The sequence below is a fragment of the Pyrus communis genome, chromosome 5 (assembly GCF_963583255.1).
Source record: "Pyrus communis chromosome 5, drPyrComm1.1, whole genome shotgun sequence".
NCBI classification, from domain to species: Eukaryota; Viridiplantae; Streptophyta; class Magnoliopsida; order Rosales; family Rosaceae; genus Pyrus; species Pyrus communis.
Window position 1 is genome coordinate 20,132,742 of NC_084807.1, and position 19,427 is coordinate 20,152,168.

At 36.5% G+C, this 19,427-nt stretch overlaps 1 protein-coding gene across 1 annotated transcript; it reads left to right on the top strand.

Annotated features, from left to right (window-relative positions):
• Positions 1-895: 895 nt before the first annotated feature.
• LOC137735525 (transcription factor bHLH57-like) lies at positions 896-3,411 on the top strand. The gene is made up of 4 exons (XM_068474953.1): positions 896-975; positions 1,324-2,001; positions 2,209-2,706; positions 3,012-3,411. The coding sequence occupies exons 1-4, from the start codon at positions 940-942 to the stop codon at positions 3,096-3,098; spliced, it is 1,299 nt and encodes a 432-aa protein (XP_068331054.1). The 5' UTR covers positions 896-939; the 3' UTR covers positions 3,099-3,411.
• The last annotated feature ends 16,016 nt before the right edge of the window (positions 3,412-19,427 follow it).

Here is a 19,427-nt window from a genome sequence, read left to right on the forward strand (position 1 = left end):
AAAATTTTATTTTTTAAGTTAATAACTTTTTAACATATATATCCTACCATTTATATAATGACACGTGATATACCATCTTGTATGTCTGTCACACTGAAAAATCTCTCCCATTGAAGGACTTTCCAAAGCTTTTCAACTGCTCTCTCTCCCCTTGCTGGTGCAGTGTGCACTGAGAGAGAGAGAGAGAGTAGTCCCCACAACTGCCTGTCCTCGCAGCTGGACAAAACTGCCACCGCCAATAATGCTTGGGACCTTGCAAACCAGACAACCCTAGCCCCCGTCTCTCCCTTCTGCTCAGTCTCACCAACTCTCTCAGTTTCATGCATATCTAAGCATTACCAGCATATCTTCTCAATCAGTTTGAGAGTACTTCCACCCTTCATTTCTTACCTCACACCTCCGCCCCTCCCTTTTTTACTTTTCACCCTCCACTTTATTCACCTCAGCTCTGTAACCTCTCTCTCCCTCTTCTCTCTCTCTCTCTCTCTCTCTCTCTCTCTCTCTCGGTGAAGGAGGACTGGAAGGAGGAGGCCCATTTATTCAATCACTTGTGCAGAGTACTCTCTATACCTGTTCTCTGATCTTCTCAATAAGTCAGTTCTTCAAGGCTAAAGCAGCACAGCATTTAATATTGTTCTATTATAAGAGCATATTTCACTCCTATCAGAAAACAAAATATATTTTGTGTTGTTCGATTCATGGGATCTCATAATTCTTCCGCTTCTCATTGGGGCTTCTCACATTTATTGCAATTGTTCTGTTAGCATAAATGGAATGTTGGTAATATGTTTCTAGAGAGAGAGAGACACAATTTAAGGAACACCTAGAGAGAGAAAGACACAATTTAAGGAACACCCAACAAACTGCTGCTGCTGCTGCTGCTCTCTCTCTCTCTCTCTCTCTCTCTCTCTCTCTCTCTCTCTCTCTCTGCAGCCTGTAATGGAGAGGCTAGTTCAAGGACCCATTAATCCCTGTGTATGTTTATATGTTGTTATTTTGCTCAATTTGTACATACCCTTTATTTTTCTCTAACCCCTTTTTCTTGCATCAAGAAATAGACTGCATTTACTCCTCTAAACAATGCTCTTTGCATTCAATACAATGGATGTTATTTTACGGGAAAAAAACTATAAATTTCCTCTTTTATATTCTTTTCTGCTTCCACTTTTATATTCCAACTTTCCCACTTCAAAGTTGAATTCTTTTGTTTAATTAGAAAAGGGTAGGTGTGAAACCCAGTAAAGTTCTTCCCTTGTTCCTCCTTTTTCTCATTCTTTATTAACATTCTTTTAAGAACTATTTCTTGGGTTATGGTGTTTGCAGCAGTCCTTTGGTGAGCATTTGGATTTTCAGTTGGAGCAAAGTTTGAATTTCACCACTGAAAGCTTGAGCTTTGAGGAGGAAGAAGAATCCCACCACCACCTCTTAATGCCAAGCTTGGAGGACAGAATGCCATTTCTCCAGATGCTACAAAGTGTTAATTCCTCCACCACCACCACTACACCTTATTTTCCATTGAAAGAGCCAAGCTTTCAAACACTTTTGAAACTCCAACACTTCAAAAAGCCATGCGAGTTGGACGAAACTTACATGCCTGAAATGGAAACGATAATTCAGAGAGCTCCAGAACTTGAGAGCTGTGTGACCCATGAAATGGTTGAGCTGCAACATTCACCTGTGAAATCAGAAGGGAAAGACTTTCATCTCCAACAGTCGATTTCTGAGTGCAACCAAGGGGATGAAAAGCCCAGCTCAGCTGCTGGGTCTCCACCCCCACCTACCTGGGTTCAGGTACATAATGGTACTGAGGAAACCCAGCAACCCAAATCTCCTGCCACCAGGGAGAGGAGAAAGCGGAAGAGAACAAGGCCAACTAAGAACAAGGAAGAAGTGGAGAGCCAGCGGATGACCCACATAGCGGTGGAGCGCAACCGTCGCCGCCAGATGAATGACCATCTCAATGTCCTCAGGTCCCTCATGCCCACTTCTTACATTCAAAGGGTAATTGATCATATTCACTCAATCTATCTTATAATTTCATGAACACGCGCTAGTGATTTTCACGCTTCCCTTTTAGCCTTCTGCAATCTTCCTACGATGGTTAAAAATGAAGTGCCAAAATCGCCATCCTTTCGCAAATTAATTAGCTTGAAACCATGAAATTTTAATGTATAATTGAATTAAGGATTTTTTTTTTTTTGGTTGAAGGGTGACCAAGCATCAATTGTGGGGGGTGCAATAGATTTTGTGAAGGAATTGGAGCAGCTACTTCATTCCCTTGAAGCCCAAAAAAGAAATAGAAAAACAGCTGATCAAATTCAAGGGATGAACAATAATGGTAACAACAGCTCTTTCAGCTCCTCACCAGCATCCTCCTCTTCTCCCTGCAGCATGGCAATGCCATCCAATGGAATGTTCATGACTCTATCCCAGTGCAGAATTGGTTCTCATGATCAAGAAGGCACCACCGCCATCGCCACCGCTGCCACCGCCTTTGAGGATGAAGGCACAGCTCAGAACAAGTCTGAGGCTGCAGACATAGATGTCACTGTGATCCAATCTCATGTCAACTTAAAAGTCCAGTGCCAAAGGAGAGCTGGGCAGCTGATGAAGGCCATCCTTGCATTGGAGGATCTTAGGCTAACTGTTTTGCACCTCAACATTACATCTTCACAAGACACTGTTCTTTACTCTTTCAATCTCAAGGTATATATTAATTTTTATTTATCCATATTTTTTTATTCTGTCTTATCTGTTTGGTTTTTTAGCCTAGTCAAACATTCTGACTTGGATCTCAAGCTACCCTAGCTAGCTAGCAGGCTAAGCATGTACTCTACTTTTTTTCTTACTGCTCTTGTCCTCCTTCTTGGGAAGGTGTTAATATTATATAACAATATAAAGGAATTTTTTTAGTGTACTTTGAGCTATTTAACGTTGAATCCTTGATCAATGCAACATAAAATTTCCGCGGTATAACGCGTTTGAGGAATTTGAATTTGGTATAAATGCAGATAGAAGAAGGTTGTCATTTAGGATCAGCAGATGACATTGCAAGAGCCGTGCATCAGATATTCAACTTCATCAATGGCAGCAGTTGATTGGTTCAGTGAGTCAAAAGCACTGACGATCCTGAAAAGTAGCTAACTTCATTTCATTTCTGAGAGAGAGAGAGAGAAGAGAGAGAGAGGGAGTAGGCAGAAATGTAAGGTGGTCTTTCACTCTTTTAGGATATTTGGGAGATGGGGGAGCAGAAAAATTGGCACCTATGCTTTTACATTGCTTCCATCTCGTAGAATGTAAATTTGTGACTTGTGAGTCGTTGTGCCCACTTAGGGTGTAGTGTGTGACAAGGCAGATGATGTTTACTACTTGTTTCTTAAATTTTAGTTTTTATTTTGTGAAAAAAAAAAAGAAAAAAATATCATGTTTATTTAATTAATTAGAAGAATGTGACCTATGTATTTTGTGATGCTTTATTTTATTTTTGGAGGATTTTGGGGTCCACAATTCAAGGTGATATTTTAGAAGAAATTTTTTAATATAACGTAAACACTGCTTGGCATACTAATATAATAATAAAACTAGTTAGATTTTTTTTTTTTTTTTTTAAGTTTCTAACCAAGTGTATCATTACATTTGTTTTCCTAAATCATATTCATAACATATTAAAAAATCTATAATATTTTAGGATTTCGTTTTGAATATCTGAATCCCATCATTACAAACTTTGCAAAGGATGGGACTAGGATCCTCTCCTAATATAAGGATGAGGATCCTCATAATCAAGGGATGTAAGCCGTTGGATGAAAATCTAACGGCTACAAACAGGGAATCCCTTTAAAGTTATAATAATTATAATCGTTGAATTTTCATTCAACGGCCCACATTCCTTGGTCATGAGGATCCTCATCCTTAGATTAGGAGAGGATCCTGATCCAAAGGATGCTTCTCTCTATTTTGACTTTTGGGAGATCTATGAGTACTCATCATTGTATATGCTTTATGCATGTCCTTACCCTACACCTTTTCCTGCGTCTTGGGTTTCTGAAGTCTCTACAATTTTCTTTGCCCTCCATGGATGATAATGTAGGAAATTCTAGCCATACAATAATCGGATAAGTTCATCTTTCTAGATCCCATGTAGAGTACAAAATGATACTTACCGCTCTACCTGCAATGTGTGTACATTATTGTATGGTAAAAAGAAACCGCTTGATCTGCAATATGTGTATTACATTGTTGTATGATAGAAAGAATAGATAATCTAATATAATGTAGAATCAAATTTACAAGTTGAATCAAAGGAAACCTTTCTAATTGCCCAATTCTATAGTCCCAGACCCAATAAAATTTTAGGTGTGTGCTATCCACATTCTTTTTTACTTCTCACACACCTCTTGCTAATTTCTGTCATTTGATATTTTTAAATTCATTCGATCCGGTAATCGAAAATTAAAAGGATATTAGAGAAGTCAAAAGAAGTGTGTGGATATCACACCGCAAAACTTTATTTACTATAGTTGGAACTAACCAAAGGGATTTGTTAGTAAAATAGCCCTTGAGATATGAGATAGAAGATGAGAGAGGTTAGCCTACAGCAACTTGAAATGTGAACCTAAGTTGGCAGTATGTGCAGCTGAATTTGGCTCACTCCCATGTGCCCTCTGGAAGCTTGTGAAAAGAATTGTTACAGTTATTATTGCTTAATAAGTTGATGCACATCTGTTTTAGGTAAAGATAACTATATTGTAGCCAAGGAAAGTGGTACCACCCCTACGTGTATTGACCCTGGTACTTGTGGTGGAATATTAAAACATAAAATTCCAGTATTTAACTTTGATTTTGTCACATTATTACTGCGTTTATTGATTTTTTTTTTACTTACAAATAAATAGTCTTAATTTCATTTCATATGGATCACGAGTTCAGTACTGATTAATCTATCGTTTTGTTTCTACAACTCAATAATTTCATTTTGCTCAAAGAAAGTTGCTATAGTAAGTCCATTGCTATAAGAAGTCGACCTGTGACTAATCCTAATGATTCTTTTTTTGATGAGTTCACAAATGTCTTGAATCAACCCACGAGGGAGCTCGAGTTACCCTAGCTATAACTCTCTTTCTTGTACTTGTTACACTACGTCAAGATGTGCTACTTAATAAAATGGAAAATTCAAAGTCAAATGGTTGAGAGGCAAAAGAAATAAAAAAATCCCACTTAAAGCTGCCCGAAAATTGTCATATGGATGAAGACTGGAGAGGGGCAAAGGCAGGTGTGCAAAGCTACAACACATATCCCTATGTGTAAGCCTTAGTCCTACTCGTCAATTTTGGTCTCTGCATTTCTATTCCTCTTCCACAGCCTTTCTCCATGGCCAGTCCCAATCGACCATCATTTGGTTTAGGGGCTCTAGCTTTTTGCCTTTCTTTTCCTCCCTTTTTCCTTGACCTCAGTATCTTTAGGCATCGTTTCCTTAATCTTAGTTGACATTTAGGTCAAGTGAAATGATCGGCCAGCTGAAATTTTCAAGTAATGGAACTTACCAAGACATGTAATTAAAAGGAAATAAGAGAAAGAAAAAGGGGTGTGATATCCACACATCCCTTTTTATTTCTCACACACCCCTTCTTAATTTCTGTCTTTTGATTTTCTTCAATTCATCCGATCCGACGGTCCAAAATTAGAAGAGTGTGTGAGAAGTAAAAAGGAGTGTGGATATCACACCCAAGAAAAAAAAGGTACCCAAAAGATCATAATAAGTAACAAATGGAGAAACTACGGAAACACATCAAGTTGAAATTGGTTTTTCAGATAATAGTAATGCCAAAAATATGAATTCCACAGGAAAATTTAGTTCAATATATGTAAGTGGAAGAAGTTTGGAGTGAGATTGTGACATTTCTTATTTGGGTAGTGCTATCTACATAATCATTTTTACCTCTCACATATCCTTTTCGATTTACATCCGTCAAATCGAATGAATTAAAGAAGATCAAAAAACAAAAATAAATCAAGAGAGGTAAAAATGATGTGTGGATAGGACCACCCTTCTTACTTTCATGGTCTCTCGCGGATTACAATATGAGCATGAAGTAAGATAAATTGTGCTTTTAATCAGTCTATTTGCATGCATATACAGACTAAGGAAAATTGTAATACCCATAATGAGATAGAACATTAATGAAAATATTATTAATGCAGATTATATTGTTTTATCAAATATCTGGTGGTATTCCTTTTTACTTGGAAGTGAGAGGTTTTAGGTTCGAATCTCGTGGATGACGAATTTGATTCCAAATTAGGTTACACATTGTGTGGCTTAGTCAAACTCCTCCTTCCCTTAGTTAAAAAAAATATATTGATGTACTAAAAAAAATGAGTGTATTAAAGTATATGTAAGATTGGTATCTTATCTTAAAATAAGTGTTTTTTTATTTTTATTTTTATTTTTATTTTATCATTTGCTTGATACATTCTAATTAACCAAGTTCACCATGACATGTTTACTTATAAGGAATGAGAATACAAAGTATATGTTACATTTCATTCCTAACAAATACTTTATTTAATAATACACAAAAAATAAATAGATATTTAGTTTTATACATGTTGAAAATATGTGGTCCATTCTCAGTGTTAACAAGGTGTCATTACCAATGGAACTATGAACATCATCTATCTAAACAACTTAAGTATCATTTCTCAACCACCCTATATTACTCCCATGGACAAAAACAACATTGTTCATCTCGTGCAATTTTCTCATCTTACTCTCACTCTTAAACTTTATATGAGTTCTTCTAGCTAGATAAAAGATTTTTCGCAACCCAATTAAAAGATAGGAAAACAAACGAAAAATCCAAAAAAAACTCTAGTTTTAATAAAAAATGACAAATAAAAGTGTAGTGAATAATAGTAAGAAAATGTAAAAATATGATTTTTCATTAAAAGTAAATAGTACTGGAAGTGTTTCGTTAAAACTCCTTTAAAAGATATCACGCTCTTTTAAGAGAAAAAAAAATCCGAAGGAGCAAAGCATTTGCATTTGTAAAGTACTTGTGATAATTTGCAATAACTTCGATAATGGGGCAGTCGATGTTACAATGGAGTCCATAACCAAAAAAAAAAAAATTGATGGGTTGGTACTACTTAGTTGGGAAAAGTCAGTTCGACTTTATTTTTATTAGATTGACAAGTAAACAAAAATATTATTTCATCTATTTAATTATGGCTGTTTAAGTCACTTAGTACTACAGTTTAGTGGTATTCGTCTTCACTTATAAGTGAGGTCATAGTACAATTCTCGCCAAAGGAGAATTTGAACCACATTATTGTTAGCCTATTATGAGGTTTAGCTCACCCCCCTCCCCCTTAGTGTAGATAATATCATTGGTCAAAAAAAAAAAAAATTATGGCCGTTTATTTTCTATACTACTGAGTCGTCCAAATTAATGAAAAAACAATTAAAGTCACTAATCTTAACCTAAATATATTAATTGAATTAAGTAAGCTAAAATATTATTTTTGTTGTAGGCATAATTTACTGAACAATTATGGAGGCCATAGAGAGAGAGAAAGGTGCGGCAATAGTAGAGAGAAAAGAGAGATTTGTAATTGTGAGGTATGTTTTATTTCACCCCATTGTACCTTTATTTATAGTAGTAAGGAAAGTTAACTCCTTACCCTTTAGGATTACTACATTTAATAGGTAATCTACTCCTAATAGGAATATAAGATACATTCCAAGATATACTAGGATTTACATAATCACATTCCTAATCTAATAGGACTGCAACATTCCCCCTCGAGTGTGTAAATACTCAAGTAAATGGCACATTAGGCCTTAAGTAATGAATCAAGTACAGTTGATGAAGTCGTCGGCACAATGAGCGAATGCGAGTCTCATATCAACGAAAGAATGCATAAAAAGGTAAAACTCACAAAACCTTGCTATAGTAAAACCCAAGGTGGGAGAAAAACCCATAGACTAAGGAGAAAAGTGAGGGAGAAAAACCCATAGACTAAGGAGAAAAGTGAGAAGTTGCATTAAGTCAAAATTATACGTCTTTTGGACGCAAGTAGAAGAGCTCATAAGGGTATGATCAACCCAAGATGGGTGTCTCGTTAAAACCTAGTTAGGTAGCAAAAACCCAATGGGAAAAATTCTCCTAATCGTAGGGAAAAAGAATACATTAAGATCAAATGAGTATACTTTTGGATACTCCCCCTGAGTTTGACATAACTTCCAAAATCAGAACTACAAGCATTGTATATGAATAGTTAGGTATACCAATTCCTCGGACAAGCTTCTGGAAGGTTGACTTCGGCAGTGACGTCGTGTAGAGGTCGACAAGGTTGTCTGGGATCAGCTTTCATGACTTCAATATCCTGATACTTTGCTAATGTAGATGTAGACGCAATATGTCTTGGCATTGACTTCGTTGATGTATCATGGCTTGGTCGGGTTGATACATGCGACATAGTCTTCATGGATCGTCGTTGGGACTCAACGATGGATGAAAACACAACAAGTACTTCAAAATGTTCAACACGAACTCATAACCATGTCTCACTTGTGGCGTAGCAAAGTGAGGTGAGTCTTGGAATGATTCGAAGATTTCGCAACTAAGGTCACATCATGGATCTCCAAGATATTGTGATATTCGTAACAGTAAAGACATAACCATTTGGGGATTTTTCCTTGTGCGGGTTTAATAAGTAACTAACGTCAGCATAATAAACAAAGCAATCATCATTTCGAGGATCATAGGGGTTGGGATTTGCCCTTGCAGTATCTTCAGGGTACGTCTTTACTACCAATTCAATGGATGCCTGTAGGCACGATGCTGCATCTTTACCAAAATCAACAGCGAATGAGATGTCCTATCTAAATACAATGAGCTAAGTACAAAGAAGCACAAAGTTAAACTTAGATATGGAATTTTGGATTCCATAACCTCTTCAAGGGTCTTATTTGCATATAACGTATGGACGATCATATGTATACTCAAAGGTAACACATTCGGGGTGTGGTTCGACTAGTAGACCAAAATACCGTCAGAACAACGCTTGAACTTCAGGTCAAAGCATAAATGAGTTTTCCTAAGATCCTTAATCTCAAATTCCATCTTCAGTTACGAGGCAGTTTTCTCAAGCTCTTCTAGAGTCTTAATAAGATGTATGTCAATGACATAAACTGTAACTTTAACAATTTGGAATAAGACTTCATAGTTTAACACACAAGGGCATAATTCATATCCCTGACTAATCAAATAATTACTTAGACGGGTATACCACATCCGTCGGATTGTAAGTGAATGCCTCAAACAAGTTAAAAAGGTGTTCCATGGTTTTGGAACTATTTGAACCAACCCATGTAATTCTTTAGGAACTTACATGTAAATCTCCGTATCTATATCCCCATGGAAAAACACTAACCATATTTCATAATGCTGTTATCAATCACAAGACGTTTGAGAGAAACCTTGCGCCATAAGGCGTGCATCATATAGCACTATTTCATTCAACTCATAACGCTTCTTTTCCCACTTGTAACACAATAAGGTTACATTGGGCAGTGTAGGAACGACAAGTCCAAACACACTTTGGTAAGGAATTTGACCTGGATTGTAATTTTGGTTGTCTAATCAGTTCTACATTGTGACTTAATCAATGGAACACAGTTCGATATTGTCACTTTTCATTTATGTCGGTAGCTACCATATAAGTAAAAACATCATCGATGACAATCTCATTTCAATTTCATTTAGCTCATCCAAACTAGTATACTGGACCAAGAACTTTAAGTCTCGGGAGAAATCCGGATTAATCTCATGAGATGGAAATGATTTGAGACAGTGATCAAGGGTAGATTCATTTTGTGTCGTGCCTTCTTTTTCTAGGGAAGTGAATCCTACAAACCGAGTGATCTGTCATGCTTCAGGCCAAGACAGTTTGATTGGCTATCCGCCGGTGTACCTGATCGTCTAACAGGGGCGGCACACCCTCCAGGGATGTTGACTCGTCATCCGTTAAGTACGTCTATCTTTGCAAGCATGTTTGCAGCTGGTATATGATCTAGTCACTTTAGCTAGATCAGAGGAATGTGTCTGGAGCAATATTCTGAAAGCTAGAATTCATCGCCCTTACTTATCATACATGTGCGGTTACAGGGATCGAGATGAGACATAGTGGGTAACGTCCACGCAAATTCGCGCCATTCTACAGGAACGTTGAAGTTCTTATCTCTCCCTACCCGCAAATGAGCGATAAAGAGGTCGCGTGCAAGGGCTCGAAGAGAGCTAGTATAAAGGAGAATCATGATCGACAAAAAATACACATGCTTCTTTGAGGACCCAGGTTGGTACATTGTGGCAGCGCAACTTGGCACATGGAACGCTCACTTAAATGTGTAAATACGAAAAATCTTCAGGTTCTTACCTAGTAACCAACTGTAACGTCATATAGGTAAGGTGGCGATGGGCCTCAAGGCGGACCAACATAACTACGTACAAGGATTGCATAGCCCTAGGCAGAAACCGAAAACTTGGTACGTTTATCAAAATTTGGGCGAGGCTATTTGGGGTGAACATGGGAATTCGAAGTTCAATTATAAACCCAAAATACATGCAATACTTTATCAAGAAACCATCGATATAAACTCTCAGACATTATCCAATCTCCCGGACTTTAAGGGATAAGTAGGGTGGTGAACCCTTAATCGGCCATGAGGTTTAACAGTAATGTGTGTGGACAAACATATGACCAGTTTGTCGATTCATTAACCAAAATCATAAGTGTTTATATGGTCCGCATTTTGGTTGGATTAGTCTACATATATTCCCTTGAATCCACTGTGAAAAAGGGTTATTTTTTTATCTTTGCTAGGAATGATTTAGAAAATCAAATTTCCCAAACGAGGGGGCTTTGGCAAGTGTGCTTGTAGGTATAAGATCCTTACTTCGGGTAATGAGATACGTTGTAGCATCATTGTTCGACCTAAGTGTCCCAAAAAGGTTGTGCCAAGTCAAGTAAACTGCTCAATCACTAAGCTCCAACCCAGCCACATGTGGTGTGTTCCCAGTTAGGAGATAACCCATTGGCCCTAAATCAAAGCTTCAGGCTCATTTTTGGAGGTGGTGCAAAGATATTTCACTCTATTTTCTTCAGTGGTTTCATTTATGAACATTGTCATCTTGAATATCCTTAAAAACTCAACGTCAAGGAGAATTTAAGGTCCCTTAAATGGTAATTCAGTACCATTCATACAACAAGGAGCGTGCCAAATGCTCTTATTCAGGTTGGATGAACCTGAAGTCATTGTTAAAGATGTGCGTAGTACGCATTCATCCAGACAACTAACTTTCCCACATTTCTACCTAATCACGTGTTTAATTGAATTGGTCACATGTACTAAGAAACATGATTCAATTAGCTCATATTCAAGGGCAATATCAATAAGATTATCCATAAGTAAAACAATCACCAAATGTGAATCCAAGAACATGAAAAAATGTTCACAAAGTAAACAATTTACTAAGGGGATTCGGCTAACAAGACCATCTATGTCAAAATTTTGCTCTTCCAATGATGTTCGGTGGAGCAAAATTAGTCTCAGATATTGACTACTAAAATGGTACTCCTCAACAACATTGGTAAGGGCACGAACAGGTGCATAACCAATGATCTATTCCATCGATACATAAGTAGATTTTGCAAGGTTGAGGTTCGGGAATATTATCCCTTATTCTTGAAGTTTTAGGTCTTAGGTACCAAGGATCATGCTTCGAGCATGATGCCACACCTTGGTAGGCCCTAATTCTACCATATGTTTGTGGTAGTAATCAGATCCAAGAATTTGGTAAACTTCCGCTTTCTACACTGCTGCTTCATGGGCGAGTTAGAAACATGGAAGGACGAGAAAAATATTCTCTAGTCAAAATTCGATCGGATTTATAAACTTCAGAATTGTACCCATTCATGGACGTAATCATGGTTTGCTTCAGGTAATGTTTTTCATGATTAAATTGTCCATACAAGCGAGCCAAAGAACCATGGAATCCTCGTTTGGGAGGTACTTTCGTTTGTAATGCTTCAGGCATAGGTCTTTGAATGTAGATCATGGCGGAGGTTTATTCAGCTTTTCTATGCCATTGTTAGCGTCAATGGTTTCTCAGCTTCTTGATAGTCAAGTGGAGATTCACGTCTTGTACCCCACATAAAGTGGTTTCTATAAGAAACATCCAAATCAAGAAATTGAACTTGTGGCAGTAAGCCAATCCACTGAATGAAAGGAACAAGATTGTGATGGGTGCTATAGGAAGGAATCATCCGTAACCATCAAAGTTAGAACCTTCGAGTTCTAAGACATGCTTTGCATGAAAAAACATTGGGTTTTCATGGGTGTATTGTTTTATGAAATCTTCGGGTTTCAAAGGCATTAAATTTGAAACTACAAGTTCAATTTAGTTTATGAACATTTAGTTCATAAAAGTGAGGTTCTTGCAAGAACACAGAATGCAATATACAACTAAGTGTAGTGGATTTGAGTTTCTTCGGGAACTCAAGTATGAGCGCTTTGGGACTACGAAAGGATGTCACGGTTCAAAGTATAAAAATAAATTATTGAATCGTTAATGTCCAAAAGTGATCTGTGATCTTCAGGTCAGTAATTTTGGATTCATTATCAGATTAATGGACTGCAGGTCACTTTTAATTAATTCAATACAACAAGACCATTCGAGGTCAATCGTAGAAGCTAAATAATACTAAAATAATATTATTGGGTCGAAAACATAGCCCCAAAAATATTTGGGCTGGGTACCGTGAGTAGGCAAGGCCCTAAGGCCTCGGGGGTGGACTACAGGCCACGGGTCCAATTAAAAATAGGCATAAAGGCCTTACAGGAGTGGGAGGAACCTTAGCTGCAACTGGTTTCTTTGTTTGGACCAAAAAAATGGGGGGTAGGGGTCATGGGCAGGCCCATGAAAATTGGGCTGCAAGCTTTATGCACGTGGGACAGGGCCTAACCCTGTGGGTTGGCGGACGTGGACTTGTGGGAGAGGACCCAACCGATTGGGCTGGTGGAATCGGCTGCAGGCCGAGGCAACAACGAAGGGTAGGGCTGTAGGCCTATGGTGAAGGAACCCAAACCAGGCACATGGGTTACTTTATTTTAAGCGTACCTGATTGGCAGAAAACAATAAAAGCCTTTGAATTTGTTGAAGATCCTTCTCGGAAAGCCGGAATTGCATCTCCAATGCGTTGTATCACATTCAACATAGAAAAATTAAATTGAATCAATAGCATGTAGATCAATTTAAAATAATAAATTAATCACAAAATGAATGATTAAAACCTAATACTCCCCTGATTGAAGAATAAATTATCTTGTTAGCGCAGCGTCAAGAGCTTGCTGATAATGTGTTTGTAGGCATAATTTACTGAACAATTATGGAGGCTATAGAGAGAAAGGTGCTGCAATAGTATAGAGAAGAGAGAGAGTTGTAATTGTGAGGTGTGTCTTATTCCACCTCATTGTGCCTTTATTTATAGTAGTAGGGAAGGTTAATTCCTTACCCCTTAGGATTATTACATTTAATAGGTAATCCACTCCTAATAGGAATATAAGATACATTCCAAGATATACTAAGATTTACATAATCACATTCTTAATCTAATAGGACTGCAAAAATTTCATCAATTTTTATTTTTGTTAAACGATAAATTTTGTTAGATTAGCCACTTACAGAGTTCGAACCCACGTTGCCATGCAAGGGCTTAACTCATTTCCACCACTGTTGTGACGACCCGTCCCTAATTTTCTATGTAATTTCTCCCCAAGTATGTGAATTGACATTTATGCCCTTGTTGGCAAGTGACGTGGACATGTTTATTTGTTCTAAAATTATTTTTCTCGGTATCATAATTAAATAGTATTCATTTATACGATCGCGTGAGGGCGAGTGAGTTTGACCCGAATCAATTCGTAACAAAAAAGTTACACCTCATTAAAGTACGTAAACGATGGGTAGAATTGTACACACCAGTGTGCTAATTTATCAATGTTAGAAACACTGTTTTGGATAGATTTTCTGACCACTTTTTATTGTTTAAGTCTGAAAACCCTATCTCCTTCTTTCTTTAAAATTGGACCCGTGCCTTGCTTATTCTCACCACCAATTATTTTGCTTCCCGCATTATTGCATCTAATCAGACACCCTCTCTTCTCAGCCAATCAACACCCAACTTTTCCTCTTTCTCTTTTTCCTCTTCCTTTTCTCTTTCTAACCCGAGCTCTCTTTCCTCTGCAACACTCAAGAACGACATCAAACAATTACGGATCGAGACTCAAAATACCATCATCGTGATCTTCTCATCCTCACGTACTTAGCTATACAAACTGATTCTTAAATAGACAAGTTTTGAGTGGTTAACGCGGAGTAAGTCGGAAGCTCCAACTCGGAAGAGGATGATCCGACGTGATCCCGGTCGAGTTATAAAGTTTTAAGACTCGAGAAAGCTTCTACACAACTCCTTAAGGTTCCTAGACCAGTTTTGATAAGCGTTGACGTCAAAACAAGCATGTTCAAGGAGTTGAGCTTTTGGCCGAGACTTTCAAGCCTTTTTCAGGCCATTTTCCATCCACTTTTGGACTTTTGGAAGGTATAACTTTGTTCTACTCTGCATAAGCTTCGAATCCATATAAATTTCACGGAAAAGGGTTGAGAAATGAAGAAGTTATAAAGGTTTGAAAAATTTCCAGAAAACTGGCGAGTTTTTCCAGCTTTCGGTTAAACGGGTAGCGGTGGACGGCGGCGACCGGCGAGGACCATCGGATAAGCTACGGAATATTCTGTTAACTCTAACGAAATATCTTAATGGCGTTAACATTTAACGAAATAGTTCGTCACTTTAACAGAATATTCTTAACGGCCGTTAAGGCCTCCGTCAGTCTTTGCCTGTGTGTGGCCTCGCGTATGACCGTGGGTTGGACGACGCATGAGGGCGTGTCCGGTCTCCGGCCGGCAAGTGGTTGACTCGTATGGGTTCATGACTTCGAGTAGAACATTTTTTGTATATTCAAACCTTCCGTTTGAGCAAATTATGGGGAGTTATTAGTAGTTTTTAGAGTATGTCCTTATTAACTAATTTAATTTAGTTGTTTCACATATAAGGGAAACTTACCCCAAAGATATACGAGGACAAGCGAGATTAGGGGGCTACGATTCTACGACATACCAGTGAGTGGGCATTTTGTTTATATATATATATATATATATATATATTGTATAGTTTCCACAAATGCTTTTAAGTTGATTTATGCATCTTATGCCATGTTTTACTTACTTCTATAATAATGCCGTGGTGGTTGAGATTTATATTTGATCATGGCATATTCATATGCATTTTACCTGCTCATACATACTGTGTTATTATGAAATGCTAAGTAGTTTGGAATGTTTGAATTATGGCATGCTCATTTTCATATAGTGGCTCATCATTGCTACACCCGGTATTAGTGCTCCCGCCCCAAGTCAGGGCTAGTCCTTCATGTGATGTTCACCTCGCACCGCACGCTCGCCTTGGATCCAAGTAAGTGCTAACCCTGTCGTACAGGTCACATTAGGTGACTCCGACTTGTGGGTGACGAGCATAGCGCTAGCCTTCACATGATCGTAGCACTAGAGCGTATATTATTACACCTAGCCCTATCGTAAGGGTCACATTAGGTGACTCCGACTCGTGTGTTAGCATAGATGGATGAGCAATAGGTACAGTCGTACAGGTCACATTAGGTGACTCCGACTTGCGTGCTAGTATAGCTTGTTAAACACTTGATTATATTCATATTGTTGTTGAGATGTTCTGTTGTGGCATATTTTTGAATTTATTGTGGACATGCATTTGATTTCATACTTATATGTAGTATGATTTTCGGAAAACTATACTTGTTTTACAGCGAAGGGTTAGTATGTTCATAAAACAATTGGTTTTTCTAAATTCTTATTGTTTGTTCCCACTCACCCTTCTGTTTTTTGCCCCTCCAGGTCCTAGATAGTTGACCTACTTTGTGGCACTCGAGGATTACCTGGCGATTCTGACATATCTCCATTTTAACGTAGGAACTTATCTCTAGTTGTGTAATAAATATTTCTCTCGTTCAACTACTTTACCTTTATGTTAGCTATGCTCTGAATATTTGTAGTTTTTGGGTTGTAAACACTATTGCGCACTCACCTTATTAGTTAATTAAGTTCTAGTTTCAGTTTTAATTTATTCACATTTTTCTTACATCATTTGCACCTTTGGTTACATCACCTTCATGTGACGGCCAGCACGCCTTGATTCCAGTTGGAGTGTGTCAACTGTGGTACTACCAAGTAGTCCTTAATATTTAAAAAAGAAAATAAATAAAGTCACTAATCTTAAACCGAATTTATTAATTGAAGTGGGTTAAGCAACCTCGGGCAACTCTATATTCAATAAAATGCACCCAAAAGCAACATTTGTCTAAGATTATGGAAGTAAGTGTTTGTTTTATTTGGAAACCCGAGCCTGAATTCTATATATAATTTTACAAGGACAATGAGCAACATTGTAAGTAGGCCTGACAATTTCTGACACGACCCGATAACCCGACACGACACGACACGAAATTAACAGGTGTTTGGGTCGACACGATAACGAATCAGGTCTTATCGGGTAACCCGATACGCACCTGTTAAGATAACGGGTTGGGTCGGGTATACACGTGGGTAAACACGATACACGATAAGCAGAATATTATTTTTATAATTTTATAACCCTAAAAAAATACTGTAATAATTATATACATTAATTTTACAATTTTATACCCCTAAAAATTATAATATATATATATATATATATATATATTAAATTAACTATAAAATTTATAATAATTATAATAATTATATATACTATAATAATTATACTCCCAAAATATTAAGTCTATCTATACTAATTATATATATATATATATATATATTAAATTTTATAAAAACTATAATAATTATTAATTAATAATTTAATATGCATGATCATGCATTGCATATTTGCATGATTTTGCATCCATTGAAATTTGATGCGTCAGGACTCAGATGTGATTTGTTTCCATTCTCAAATTTCAATAATCAATTTCTTGCCATTGCCATTTGCCAACTTGCCGCCCTTTTTGAAAAAAAAAATGGAGGGAACATGAAAATGTTAAGAAAAGTTGAAAATAAAACAAAAAAGTGAGGGAATTAGGGAAAGATGTTGGAGGGAAAAGTGAAAATGATAAGAAAAAGCTGAAAAGGAAACAAAAAAGAGAGGGAAAAATGAAAATTAATAGAAGTGGTGAGAAATTTTTTTTTTTTTTTTAAGTTATTCACTTTTTATCACACATGACTGTCATGACATATCTCACTATTTTTATAATGACACACGTGACACGTGATGTATTTACTATTCCGTGTACCAGTCAATTATAATTTATACGTACAAAATAAATAGATTTAAATCTACTTAATAAATATATATATACACACACACACACGGAACTTGATTGATGGCATACGAATTCTCCAAAACTAATTTCAACGATCCCAACTGTCAAACTTGTTTGTATATGCTTTGAGATCACATCAACCAAAAATCATAAAAAATAAACATTCAGAGATCAAGTAACGGGACAAAGTTTTTCAACGGTTATAAACGAAAAATCACAATTTAACGGTTATTTTAACTCTGATTTTGATGATTTTTTATAACTACACTCCTTGACCCTATATGAATACAATGAATGAATTTGATCTTCAATTTAAAATATTTACACAAGTGGATACCACAAAATCTTTTGTTATATTTAATGAAAGTATAAATAAACTCTAAGTGTTAGTCAATCTATCGTTTTACGAATTCTCCAAAACTAATTTCAACGATCCAAACCGTCAAAATTGTTTGTATATGCTTGGAGATCACATCAGCAAAAAATCACAAAAAAAAAACATTCAGAGATCAAGTAACGGGACAAAGCTTTTCAACGGTTATAAACGAAAAATCACGATTGAACGGTTATTTTAACTCCGATTTTGATGATTTTTTATAACTACACTCCTTGACCCTATATGAATACAATGAATGAATTCGATCTTCAATTTAAAATATTTACACAAGTGGATACCACAAAATCTTATGTTATACTTAATAAAAGTATAAATAAACTCTAAGTGTTAGTCAATCTATCGTTTTACGAATTCTCCAAAACTAATTTCAACGATCCAAACCGTCAAAATTGTTTGTATATGCTTGGAGATCACATCAGCAAAAAATCACAAAAAAAAAAACATTCAAAGATCAAGTAACGGGACAAAGCTTTTCAACGGTTATAAACGAAAAATCACGATTTAACGGTTATTTTAACTCTGATTTTGATGATTTTTTATAACTACACTCCTTGACCCTATATGAATACAATGAATGAATTCGATCTTCAATTTAAAATATTTACACAAGTGGATACCACAAAATCATATGTTATACTTAATGAAAGTATAAATAAACTCTAAGTGTTAGTCAATCTATCGTTTTACGAATTCTCCAAAACTAATTTCAACGATCCAAACCGTCAAAATTGTTTGTATATGCTTGGAGATCACATCAACAAAAAATCACAAAAAAAAAACATTCAGAGATCAAGTAACGGGACAAAGCTTTTCAACGGTTATAAACGAAAAATCACGATTTAACGGTTATTTTAACTCCGATTTTGATGATTTTTTATAACTACACTCCTTGACCCTATATGAATACAATGAATGAATTCGATCTTCAATTTAAAATATTTACACAAGTGGATACCACAAAATCTTATGTTATACTTAATAAAAGTATAAATAAACTCTAAGTGTTAGTCAATAGGGGTGGGTTCAAAAAACCGAAAACCGAAAAAAACCGAAAACCGAACCGGACCGAGACCGAAAAAAACCGAACCGAAAAAAAAACCGAACCGAAATTGTCAAACCGAACCGAACCGAATCTGACCGGTTCGGTTTCGGTTTTTGAGGCTCGGAAACCGAACCGAACCGAACCGATATATATATATAATTTTTTTGAATATTTATAAATAGTTTAGTCATACAATCATAACAAAACAGAACCTGTTGCCAAGTTGGTTTCAGTAAAACTTTACAAGCATGGAGGCATGGGTTCAAACCCTCATGCCTCCATGATTTGTGAGATTTTTTTTAATTTTTTAATCTTTTTAACAAAACCCTTAACTGTAACCCTAACCTTCCTCCTCCTTATTTTTCATTCCGCCTGGCCTATTAATATGAATGTGAACTTTCATATTTCCTTTTTTTTTTTTAATAATTTTGGAGGGAGAAAGAAAAAAAAAAAACAAAAAAAAAAAAAACCGAAAAAAA

What these genes read in the sequence shown, in the direction of transcription:
- LOC137735525 (XM_068474953.1), top strand. Translation starts at nt 940, where the DNA reads ATGGAGAGGCTAGTTCAAGGACCCATTAATCCCTGT. An exon ending in AAGGACCCATTAATCCCTGT is followed by an intron (nt 976 to 1,323) that starts GTATGTTTATAT and finishes TGGTGTTTGCAG; the next exon opens with CAGTCCTTTGGTGAGCATTT. An exon ending in TTTACTCTTTCAATCTCAAG is followed by an intron (nt 2,707 to 3,011) that starts GTATATATTAAT and finishes GTATAAATGCAG; the next exon opens with ATAGAAGAAGGTTGTCATTT.